This window comes from Chenopodium album, chromosome 1, assembly GCF_948465745.1.
Source record: "Chenopodium album chromosome 1, dcCheAlbu1.1, whole genome shotgun sequence".
Taxonomy (NCBI): domain Eukaryota; kingdom Viridiplantae; phylum Streptophyta; class Magnoliopsida; order Caryophyllales; family Amaranthaceae; genus Chenopodium; species Chenopodium album.
In genome coordinates, this window is record NC_137834.1 from 794,600 (window position 1) to 806,155 (window position 11,556).

At 35.1% G+C, this 11,556-nt stretch overlaps 2 protein-coding genes across 3 annotated transcripts; both read right to left on the reverse strand.

Annotated features, from left to right (window-relative positions):
- Positions 1-73: 73 nt before the first annotated feature.
- Positions 74-3,630, reverse strand: LOC145639273 (mitochondrial uncoupling protein 3-like). The gene is made up of 2 exons (XM_081690468.1): positions 3,147-3,630; positions 74-783 (listed from the first exon to the last, which is right to left on the reverse strand). The coding sequence occupies exons 1-2, from the start codon at positions 3,522-3,524 to the stop codon at positions 241-243; spliced, it is 921 nt and encodes a 306-aa protein (XP_081546594.1). The 5' UTR covers positions 3,525-3,630; the 3' UTR covers positions 74-240.
- Positions 3,631-4,031: 401 nt separating this feature from the next.
- LOC145639260 (putative uridine nucleosidase 2) lies at positions 4,032-8,767 on the reverse strand. Of its 2 annotated transcripts, none has more exons than XM_081690453.1 (10): positions 8,582-8,767; positions 7,404-7,478; positions 7,167-7,282; positions 6,513-6,572; positions 6,240-6,425; positions 5,984-6,088; positions 5,761-5,857; positions 4,988-5,095; positions 4,749-4,884; positions 4,032-4,509 (listed from the first exon to the last, which is right to left on the reverse strand). In XM_081690453.1, exons 2-10 carry the CDS (start codon positions 7,459-7,461, stop codon positions 4,401-4,403), a joined length of 975 nt encoding a protein of 324 aa, XP_081546579.1. In that variant the 5' UTR covers positions 7,462-7,478; positions 8,582-8,767; the 3' UTR covers positions 4,032-4,400. The 2 variants fall into 2 exon arrangements, with proteins under 2 accessions (XP_081546579.1, XP_081546584.1); XM_081690458.1 differs by having other exon boundaries at positions 8,608-8,764.
- Positions 8,768-11,556: the final 2,789 nt, after the last annotated feature.

Below are 11,556 nucleotides of genomic sequence, written 5' to 3' on the forward strand. Positions count from 1 at the left end.
TCTCGATTAAGAAACAATAAAACGCTCTAGACACTTGGGAACTCTATGCAATCAAACATGAATCAAAAGGGTCTCAACACGAAAGAATTTATTGTATAAATTATGTTTGGCACTTGACAGGACTAAAATCAAGGAAGCAATGCCTAATTTCCTCAGAATACAGACTGTCTTCATAAAAAAAAAAAAATCAGAAGAATTTATTACATAAGAAACTTGTCAAAATTTATGGAAGACTAAACATCAGAAAGAAGAGAGACCTGCAATCTGCCTGAATTTCTCGTATGAGACCCAAAACATAAACTGCCAGGGACCAAGCCTCGCCCACGTGGGAAAGAACCCCTTCCATAATGCCTTTGGTCCTTCAAGCCTTACTGTCTTCACCAAACAATCACAAGAATTTCTGTACATCAGTTTACCATCCTCACTCGCTGCTTGATTCATCATTCTAGTCTTTACTACATCAGCTGGACAGCTCAAGGTTGTAGCTGCGAGGCCCGACATGATAGAAGCTAGAGTATGAGCATATATATTGTCATCAGCTATCTCATTCCTAATAACAAAGTGTTTTGCATGATCATAGCATGCCAATTCCCCCATGTTGACCAAAAATGCTCTTTGCATGTTCGGGACAACCCCTTTCCAAAGTCCAAAGAAACCCTCTGTAGAAATGATCTTGCTAAAAGCATCAACAGGACCAGAGTATCTGGGCTGCAGACCTTGACAGATTAGACGACCATCTGCTTGCATTCTAACCTTAACTAGATCAGCTGGGCTTGCAACTACCTGCACACCTAGGGGCATGAACAACGATGTTGAAAGATTATGAAAACATAAATAAGAGACAACAACAAAGAAATTAAGCAATCAGCTCACAGGTCACAAGTTTGCATGTGTTGAATTTCATCGAAACTAAATTCTTAAATTTAATACTTGCTCAAGATAAGTCTTCAGTGAGTCACCAAGTGACAAACAGCAGCAAAAGTTATCTAGGTTTAGTCCTAAGCACTGAGCTTCAGATTTTGAACTTCAACCGGTATTCTGATGACATCTAAAGCCCTTTAAACCTAAGAGCTGTCATGTAAACCAAACTCGTTCTGTGTAGAAGAGAAAAGCATCTCCAGCATATCTTTTTTGTATGCAATATTCAAAGTACCATAACTTTGAAATTGTGTCTGATGAACTTGTTAGTTCCCAAAGCGTATAAATATTTATGATCCAGTCAAGTCCAGAAGCAATCACATACAGTAAAAGTTTTACAAGGAAACTTCTTCTGGAAAAGCCATCATGTAGAGGCAGAAGAAATGAACAAAAGCAGCACAATAAGAGACCAAATCCAAGAGTACATACTTCGTATTTCTAAGCATTCCTTCACTAAATTATGTCTTCTAATTCAACATGTGCAGGAAAACACCAGTGACACATGATAACAGAACTCCAAAAGTCTGCAACTTTCTGATCATCATCATGTTGAATTAATCTAGTTCATTAACCATGGCAACCACAGATTCATTATTAAGCTTTTTACAGTTACGTAGGTAGTGCATGCTCCATTCATTCTTAATTGACCACCTTAGATGAATGCTTTCATTACTTTGAGGTCAAAAATTGTTATGCCACTTAATCCAACTAAACTAAGCCGCACCCCACCAAAAATTTTGAAATTAACTTGAGCAAGAAAACACCTACGATGTACACAAGAGGCTAAGGCAATTGTCGAGGCAAAGCGAGGCACTCATTCCAAAAATTCAAGTTATATTCATTGATTTCATTCATACAAAGAACTACTGTAATATATTTAGGATATAAAACTCACATATTTTTAATAGTTATATGTTTCAATAACATCATAGAAAAAAAATGACATTTCTACTCCTATAATCAATCTTTATAAAAACCACAATAAGAAAGCTTCTCGGTCGATAAAAAACCAAATTCTTCCAATGTTGAAAGTTGTAGAAGGAAAATGCAAGCTCATTCCCTTCCTCAAACTTCTTTCCCTTACCCACCCACCCACCCCCCCCCCCCCCTCTCTCTCTCTCCCTTTTTATGGTTTCGAGCCAAACACAGGATTAGATTTGCAAATCTGGTCCATCACGTTGTCCTTTCTCAAACAATCAGCACCACACTTCATGATCCCAAAGAAGTTATTGAATCATTTAGCATCCTAAGATGAAAGTCTCACTTGGTTGGCATGCTCCTTCCAAATCAATACAAACAGTAACTCTTATCAACCATCATGGAAGCTATAGGTAAAAACTATACTCATACCTAGGTCCCAAATAATTCATTGGTTATACACTTATACGCGGTAGCCATTGTTTAATAAACATTAGAAATAATTACTGACATAAGAGGAAGTCATTGGTGGGGATAATAGCTAGATGAACTTAGACTCATTTGAAAGGCAATATTTAGAAGAAATGTAATACAGTGAGCAGAAGATGACTTCCATACACCTATAAAGCAGAGCAAATCAACAAATGAAATACAGGAACACTGATGAAATGTTTTCATGGATCAACAGCCTACCCAAGGGCAATATTCTCCTTGAATTTGTGTTTTGCTCTCGAATCCTTCAGAAACAAAATCCATATGTTTTTAATTTGAGTACAACACCCTCCACAATACAACTGCTATCTTAACTTCCTCACTGTGAATTGATTAACTACAGACAATTCAAAAAAGAAAAAATACTATCACCCAAAATTACCAACCCAAATCACACAAGTTATTCATCATTTTCTCCAATATAATTTTTTTTTATTCCTCCCATTTCCAAATTGCAATTCTATCTCATCATTCCAACACCACTCTTGAACACATTACAGAAAAATCAAACAACACCGTCACATAACTATTACTCAAATCATACAAGTTGCCCAAAAATTCCGCCTTTTGTTGTTGTTTTTGTTAAGTAAGCAAGCATTATATTAAAACCAAAAATTTATGTACAAAATTAGGGGAAAATCCACTAAATCCCTTTCAAAAGAAGCTCAAATTTCACCACTAAAAACACACAATAGATAAAAACATCATATAGCTTAACAAAAATTGTAAAAATCCTCTCAAACCCAGATCATTAACCAACTCAATCAAACAAGATAAGTAATTTTTTTTAAAAAGCAAGAATGTATAAAAATTTATACCTGAGCAATAACCCCAGATAAACCTCCAACAAGGGCTTTGGAGGAGAGAGAAAGAGACCCAGAAACAGCTTCAGAACGTTGATTCTGAGCAACAAGAACAGCATTTCTCAAATGTTCATAACCCACAATTCTAATAGGAGTGTAGAAGAGGTGGCGAATAATAGCAGGGGATAAACCTTGGTATAAACCCAGAAAACCCTCGTTTCTTACAATGTTAATAGCCACTTTGAAGGCGTTTGTTGCGGCGGAGGAGGCGTGGAGTTGGAGTCTGGTCTTGGTTATGTCGATTGGAAAGGTGGTTGACTCGGCTACCATGGCCGAGAGGGAGGTCAAAAGGATCTTCTTGTGGGTGGGGTCTTGGCCTTGAGTCGGTTTCATGGTCGATCATATGCACCAAAACAAAAACAAAATTGTTGTCTACTTGCGAATGTTATGAGCTATCAAGGGAGGCCTAGGTCGATTGGGTTGTCAATGCGTGTGCGTGTGCGTGTGCGTGTGTGATGCTGATTGAGCGAGTTTTATTTTAAAACAGGTGCATAGTGAATATTGTGCGCTCTAATGCATAAATAAAGAGTTGTTAATCTACGGTAAATATATCAAGATTATGTTAATAGTATATTCAGCAATTGCGGTTGTATATGTCAAAATCAACTTTATACAAATTATATATTTTTTTAACATCATCAAATTTACACTAAAAAAATAATTATATAAACCATACATTCAATCATTTTGACTATCTATACTACCTCCATTTCTAATTGATCTTAACATTTACTATTTGCACAAAGCTTAAGAAAATAGAATAGGGTGTTAAATGGAGTTTATTTTTGGAGGGCGTAGTGAGTATGAAGTATGATACATCAAACTCTAGTTTCAGGGGGAGAAAAAAATAATTGAATCCATAGACTAAGGTGAAAGCTCCAATTTTTTGCAAGTACAGAATCAGCCAATTATTAAAGATGAAAGGATGGCTAAATACATCATACATATGTTTCTCTTCTATTGCATCTGATCTATATATCCCATCCCTTAGTTCTTTACGCACCAACATGAAGTAAAGGAATCGTGCTATGTTTATTTATAAGTTACTAATACAAGGGGTGGGGCTGGGAGTGGGAGAAAGGGAAATTCTCCACGATAGTCATCCAATTGTCTTGAAACTATACATGCCGCGAGTAAATTAGACTGGCATCAGAAGAAAAGATGAACATGTTGGAGCCACTTGATCAACAATAGCGTTAGCACCACAAATCATAAACTCATAAGATGATCCATGACCAATTTGACCACTTCTGGAGCATCAACTGTGACTGCCACCTTAACTGTAGGTTTATCGGTCCATTCAGTCACTTCTTCAAACCTATCAGATCCAGAAGCAAGTGTTGAGCATGGAAACAGAGATATGTGCAATTGAAGTTACCAGGAGAAGGGAAATGCAGCAATAATATAGAAGTCGGATATGATCACTAGATGAAGCAGTTTGAGAAAAGTTGTTGAGACAGAAAAGAAGCTACTTTTAATTCATACTATTTTTAATTTGACATATACAAGTGAAGTACTCCATAGTAATTATATATTGGGACTGCTATAATGGCTTACCTTTTCTGTTTGTTATACAGTATTGTGAGACCCCTAGTAATACCACTTGTTTGCACTCTTACGGCACCTTCTGTCCAAGTAAATAATGAAGGATCTATAGCAGCAAGCATAGTGGCAGGATCATGAAGATAAACACCTGCATAAAAGAACAATTAACAGCTACTCGAATAAAAAATAGTACTCCGTAATAAATAAATAAATATCTCTACCAGAGGGTAAAACCAAAGTACTCGACATACCTTTAATATCGTATGCATCACAATGGTAGGAATAATACACGTCTAAGATCTTGCACAGGTACTGAGCTAATTTTCCGTTTGATGCTGCCAACTTTTCTCGATCAGCATCTGCAAGCAAGAATATGAACATGAAGTTGTTTGAGGCGTCTTTGGCACAACCAAAATTACACTAGGATCACCAAGAATCTATCCATGATTGTAAAGAAGTATCACATCAAAAGCAGTACCCGAAAAGGAAGCCTTTTAAAAAAAAATATGGAACACACTCAAATTCAAAGGGAATAATATATATTAAGTTGAAACTATATTGAGCACAATTGGTGATGAGGAAGGAAGAGGAGGCAACGTTTGTTGCAACAGTTAACAAGAGCTCTGTGCAACAATGTTTATCTAGAGCCTTGATGTATCAAATTCCAAAAAGGTCAGCAGCGTTTACAATACATCCTTCTAGTTGGACTTGAGGCATCAAACTCAAAATCAAAGTGCACAAGTATTGAAAAGGCATAAAAGCTTCAAATCAAGACCAACATCTCCTGGTGTTACAAATTAAAGACTAACGGTGTGATTAGCCAATCAGTTTTTGTGACAAAACACATCCTGCAAAAGAATCTAGAAATTGGGAGAACGGCATATGATAAACAAAAAACTGAGGAGAATAGTTGCAACACTATTATAAATGACTCACGTCACTTGCATATATTTATTCCTATCATGATATATTATAGAGGCAAATACTCCAAAATTGTGGAAGATTGTAGATTCTAGAATGTTACCAGTGAAAAGAACTTGGTGGGTCACATTTATTCCCACAGCAAGAATATCAGCTCCACTAGTGAAAACAATATCTGCGGAATCCGGATCACCAAATATCTGTCCAAACAGTTCAAGGACATTAAGAGGATGAGAATGAATTGAAATCCCAAAGGCAGAGTGGTACAGATCATCACAGAAGTGAAAAATATTTCTAATCTAAAACCTCGAGGAAAAATTACTTACATTAGCTTCAGCTGCAGGATTTACATTGCCATTAACGGCAAAAGCCCCACCAAGAATAACAATTTTTCCAATGTTTTTTGTAAATGCAGGATCAAGTTGGATTGCCTGTGGGCGTTATTCAAGTAAGCATATATGACAAAGGAAGGGGACAAGCTAAAGCAGCAAAATATAGAATAATTGATAACTACTCTATTAAAGTTCCAAATGGAAAAACAAACAGAAAGAAGAAAAAAGGGTCAAATACAATAAAACCTACCAAAGCAATATTTGTTAGAGGTCCCAGAGCCACTAAAGTGATTTCTCCAGGATACTTGCTAGCCTGATCAACAAGAAAAGCAGCTGCAGATTGCTCGATTGCCTTTCCATTTGGAGGAGGAAAGTTTTGGTTGCCCAGACCATCTGCCCCGTGAACAAAGTCAGCTATGCGGAGCTTTGTACCATTCTTGATAAGCAACAGATTGTGTTAAATTCTTATTTCAGTGAATTTGAAAGAGGAGCTGAAATATAGTATCCATAACAGAAGGCATACAGTGATTGTAAAGTGAGATCCTTCAGCCACTGGAATATCCGTCCTCCCAGCCACCTCTAACTACACCACAAGGAAAGCAAACCAGGAGAGAAAAGACAAATGAAATAAATTCAAATGAAAAGATATTGGGTTAATTAAAGCACCATAACAGGAAATCTAAATTTGAAGAATCAATCTGTTTTAGGCTATGCATCTTTGTGTTTGGCTATCTAACAATTATGATTCATGATGATCCAGAATCTCGTCAAATCAAAATCATGAATAACTCATCTAGGAAAAAAAAAATTCAAGGCAAACCCATAAACTCACACCCATACCTCATCCTGGTTGTTGAATTAGAATGATTTATGCCATAGTTATTCTCAAGTTTATTTCATCCTAGTTTATTTGAGGCTAAAAGGCCAATACAATAGATCGACATACATACAACAGGGAATAGAGGGGCATTAACCTGGTAGGCTGGAACCTAAAGCAATCAACATCTCAAATTCTCAATTATAACCTTTAGACTAGGACCTCATTGGCATCCTTACATAGTTACATCATGCCTCAAAGAAGATTTGAACCTGAATATGAGATATCAAACATACTTGATGCTTGATATACACCAGCTACATAATTTTTTTAGTGCTATTAAGAAAGTTAAAGAGATACCAAATGCAAGGCATTTCTTGTCGCTAGTGTGGTGTAGACATTGCCATATATAGTAGTGAGACCAATCACCTCCACCTGGGGTGATTGAAGTGCCACAAATATTGCCATAGCATCATCTGCATTTTCCCAATCAAAAAAAATAAACACAACAATAATTTTGGGTAATTAAAAAATCATTAAAGAGCCATAGAAAGTCACAAAGTTCAATAAAGCAAACATGGGACACAAAAGGCCTACCAATGCCAGGATCAGTATCAATTATGAACTTTTTCTTCCCGGGCTCTCCCTCTGCCATTGTTATTAGTCTGTTTCCTGATGTGCAATGGCAACAGTAGTTGATATTGATCCCTCATAAATAAATAGTTGGTAACCACGTAACACCCCGAAATCTACCAACAGATCATCTTAAAATATTAAAACATGATATTCAAGCAAAGATTCCTACAGAAGATCGTGTGTGTTGAATGAAAAATAAATCGGAAAATATTCTAACTTATCAACAAATAGTGCAAGCAATATTGTGTTACACCTGCATTTCCCTAAGGTAAAATGCAAAGTTATACTACAGTATCTACTACAAAGTATATCAAACTACCCCATTCAATCTTGCTACTATACATGGTTGCATTTAACTTGTGATTTTATTTATGAAAAATAAAATGGACTTATCAGCAAGAAATAAATTAATCCATCTAAAACATTAATCTATAACAGCATAACCGAGTTACTCCCTATTTCCAATTACCAACTTAAGTCCATTCCTATAATCCTATACATAAGAACATATAAATAAGATAGAAAACACATCAGTTTGTAATTCCGATTTTTATAAATACTAGTATAATCAATAACAAGAAATGCACAATTCAAAACTATAACAAGATTAGATTTCAAACAATGCTTAACAAACATCCCAAACCATTTTCTTAACAAGCATCAATAAATGTTATTCAAAATTCAAGCAAACGATATAGATCCAAGCAACCCCACCAAAGCGTTTACAAATTACTCAGGCTTACCCTACCAATCATTTGTTCTTAAAGGCAATCCCATCAATCTTTAACCCATATTAATCAACAGATTGGACTGTATTATCATATCTGATCATAAAATCATCATTCGTATGATATTATGAATTATGACTACTACCCACTAATTAAAAATCCTCACTTAAAGTAAAAATGAATCAAGTTTCACAATACTAATTGAAAATCAGTACTTTCTCTGTTCTAAAAAAATTCTTCTTGTTTGCAAATAAAATAAAAAGGAAGAACCTTTTGAACGGAGGAAGTATCACATTGCCAAATACCCACAAAAAATTAATCAATAAAGCCAAAAAAAATCAAAGAAGAAAATTCAATCGATCTCAAACAATAAGTAGAAAGCTTGGAAAGATGTTCAATTATTAAACAAACCAAAATGATGCTAGTTTGGACAGCACCGTTGCTGGAAGGCGGTCCGAGTGCCGGAGAATCGGAGATGACGATTTATGAAGCCAGCCAATTACCAACAAGAAGTGCGTTAGCAAAGTTATCAAACCAAACCAAACACATGCCGTTATTATAACTTACGTTCAACTTACGATTATAATATTTTTTTGGGAAAATAAAAGTTTATTTTATTTTATTATTTTTTTTTTCTGAATGAGGGGAAATAAAAGTTGATAAGCATAATCTTGATAAACAGATATTCCGTACTGTATTATTGATTTATTGTTTATTTCTCGTACTTTATCTTAGGTGACAAAAAGTGAAAAAGGTATGTGGTGGGATGAAAAGGGTGATAGGGTACTAAAACCACTACCGCCAGTTAAAGATGGTGCTGGGCCGGGCCTCCTCGAGGCCCAGCACGGCCCGGTATGAAAAAAGCATGACACAGTATTGTGCGTGTGGACTATAGGTTAGGACTACGCTGCCTTTATTTGAGAGAAGCAGCACGGTACGGCAAAGCCTAGCACGACAAAGTATGCTAAAATCAATGCAATTTTGTTTAGACATACAAGCTCAACACAGCCTGACACGATGGCATGTGGCCTTGGGCCATGCACGGGCCAACCCCGCGCGGCACGACACAAAACTCTTGGTCAAACCATGGGACAGGCCTAACTAATCCAAAATCACGTGGACTTGACACGAGCCAGCATAGCCCAGATCCTTCTTTACCGTCAGTAAACAATGGCTTTTTAATGGGGGACTTTTTCAAAGGGCTTTTTAGCCTTCAAAACCATTGCACCAATTTGATTGTATCAACTTGATGTCGCTTGATGTGAGCCATATGGCTTAGCAGTGGTATCGAGTTCAAGCTTTATTAAATGACTCTTGTTGGGAGACTCACCCATCATAAGTCAGGTTTGTGACCTAGGTCAAATCCAAATATAGTCGGAGCGAAGCAAGCTTCGGTGCATCGAGTGAGCATACTAAAAAAACTGGGAGCTTGTCATAGCCTCTAAGCTCTGCACGATAATCCTTGGACATTTACACAAGGACAAAACTGGTAATTTTCTCATGCATACCAGGACAACAATATAAGTGACCCTAACTACCGCATTAAATTACTTCAATGAAAAAATATCGGGTATATTGAACTTAACTGCCATAGACTATAATTTTTTTATTTTTGAAATAGACTATACCTTTTTGTAAAAATAAAACATAGACTTACTTTATCAAATTACATGTTATAAAATATGCACACCAAATTTTATTAAAAAAAATGTATCATATAACATTAATAAAAATTATATATTGTAAGTTTTCGCCGTTGTAAATTTGACTTATACATGGTTATAAACTTATAGGTTCAAAATTCCCACCATTTCTCCCCAAAAAAGAAAGAAATTGAAGCCTTGCTTCTTTCTTAGTTGTTACAAAATGTTTGAGCACTATTTTTGGCTATTAGATACTTATGCCAGCAGAAATTTTGATTGATTATATCCGATATGAAGTTGAGTGCCCCGTTTTTGTTGGATGAAGATATTTTCAATTAAAATGTACTGTATAAAATGAATAAACTCAACATTAATTTTTTATTATAACATTTAAATCAAAACTTCCTTTATGATGGAAAAAATCAAGGAAAAAATAAAGAATAAAATTAGAAGGAAGCTCAAACTCTTTAACCTTAAGGCACAACCTCCTCCTTGGGCATATACTCTTTAACTTAGTTTTAACATTCTTTTTTAAGTTACTCATAATATAAGGTGATCTGATGGAGGGCTTAATTCCTATGGTTTTTAAGGCCATTAAGAAAAACAAAAGTAGCCGTAGAAGATACAAGAGTCTTTCAATGGGTGCTGCCCAAATGCCCAAAACTCAACATATCATTGATTTATGTTGTCAAGGAGATCATCATGAAGAAAATGTCAAGGTTGATGTCCCTTCGTCGGAGATCACACATGGTGAGATTGATGTAACAAGAAATGGGCATCGACGATTTGGTTCTGCCATAGAATTTGGGGTTAACTATGAGTATAAGTTCAACCACATGGCAAATGATTTTGGTAGGACTTCTAGCTCTGGTCGTAAACAAATAATTCAAAGATACGATAATAATAATAATAATAATAATAATAATAATAATAATAATAATAATAATGGATATGAGAATTATAAGTTGTTCTCTTGTTTTACAGGTGCTATCTACTCATAAATACTACCTCCGTTACTGGTTATGTGCAACGATTTGATATAAAGCAAAGAGAAAAAATGTCTAATCGTTGCACATAACTTGTAACGGAGGTAGTATAATCTTTTTTATGTACTCGTTATTTTATGTGTAAATGAAATTATATTTTTCAAAATCATATTACGAGTAATAATGTAAAGTTATATTATTTCAAAATTTGTATAATTTTCTTCATTTGCCCTTAAATATATACCTGGTGAAGCGGTATTTTATTTTCATTTCATATAAATGTGATTGAAGGTAGTAATTATAACATAGTTAGATGAAATATGTAGACTATTTTGCCTAAGAACTTTGCAATAATTTTGAGCATCAGCAATGAATTAATGGTATTACTTGATAATATTTAGCTTAAATCTCCCTATATAAACAAAAAATTTCCCACCCTACCAAATTTCACCTTGTTTTAACATATCTAGAAAATTGCTTATATATTCTCATTAATCAATATATATAGGGATTACAACCTAAAGTATGATTAACATATATACACAGAAATATTTACTAGAATATATTATCATATATTTTAACAATACTTAACATCATCCACCTACCATTCCACCTTATTAACATTGATGGATGCCTAAGAATAAACCCATGTTCATAACTTTAATCATATCATTCCATGAATATTTTGGTTAATGAGTTGTGTAATTTGTTCACAAGCCGACAAACTAGAAAATTTCTTTTGTATCAAATGCCCACG